The following is a 223-nucleotide window of genomic DNA, read 5'->3' as shown; positions in this document are numbered from 1 at the left end:
CCGCCGCGCCCCCGGGAGGGCAGAAGAGCGCCGGGCTGCCGATGGGGACATCGCCACCCAGGCCAGCTCCCTGCCCCGGTACTCACCCCGCGGTCCTCCAGCAGCGTCACCACCCGGCCGGGCTACGAGGGAGAGGGAAGGGGAGAGCAATTAGAAGCCGAGCCCCCACCAACGGCCGTCCAACGGCCCCCCCTCACGCCGCCTCTGCCCTTACCATCCTCTC

The 223-nt window shown here is 72.6% G+C and overlaps 1 protein-coding gene across 1 annotated transcript in view; it reads right to left on the bottom strand.

Moving 5' to 3' along the window:
• CHAC1 (ChaC, cation transport regulator homolog 1 (E. coli)) overlaps nt 1-122 on the bottom strand; it is a gene marked incomplete at its 5' end in the record, with an annotated part of 792 nt that extends 670 nt beyond the window's left edge. Inside the window, one exon of the mRNA XM_010132742.1 lies at nt 87-122. Within this exon, the coding sequence (XP_010131044.1) occupies nt 87-122 (36 nt within the window). The remainder of the gene's footprint in view (nt 1-86) is intronic.
• Nucleotides 123-223: the final 101 nt, after the last annotated feature.

This window comes from Buceros rhinoceros, unplaced genomic scaffold (assembly GCF_000710305.1).
Source record: "Buceros rhinoceros silvestris isolate BGI_N320 unplaced genomic scaffold, ASM71030v1 scaffold1043, whole genome shotgun sequence".
Lineage (NCBI taxonomy): Eukaryota > Metazoa > Chordata > Aves > Bucerotiformes > Bucerotidae > Buceros > Buceros rhinoceros.
This window is presented reverse-complemented; position numbering and strand designations above follow the sequence as displayed.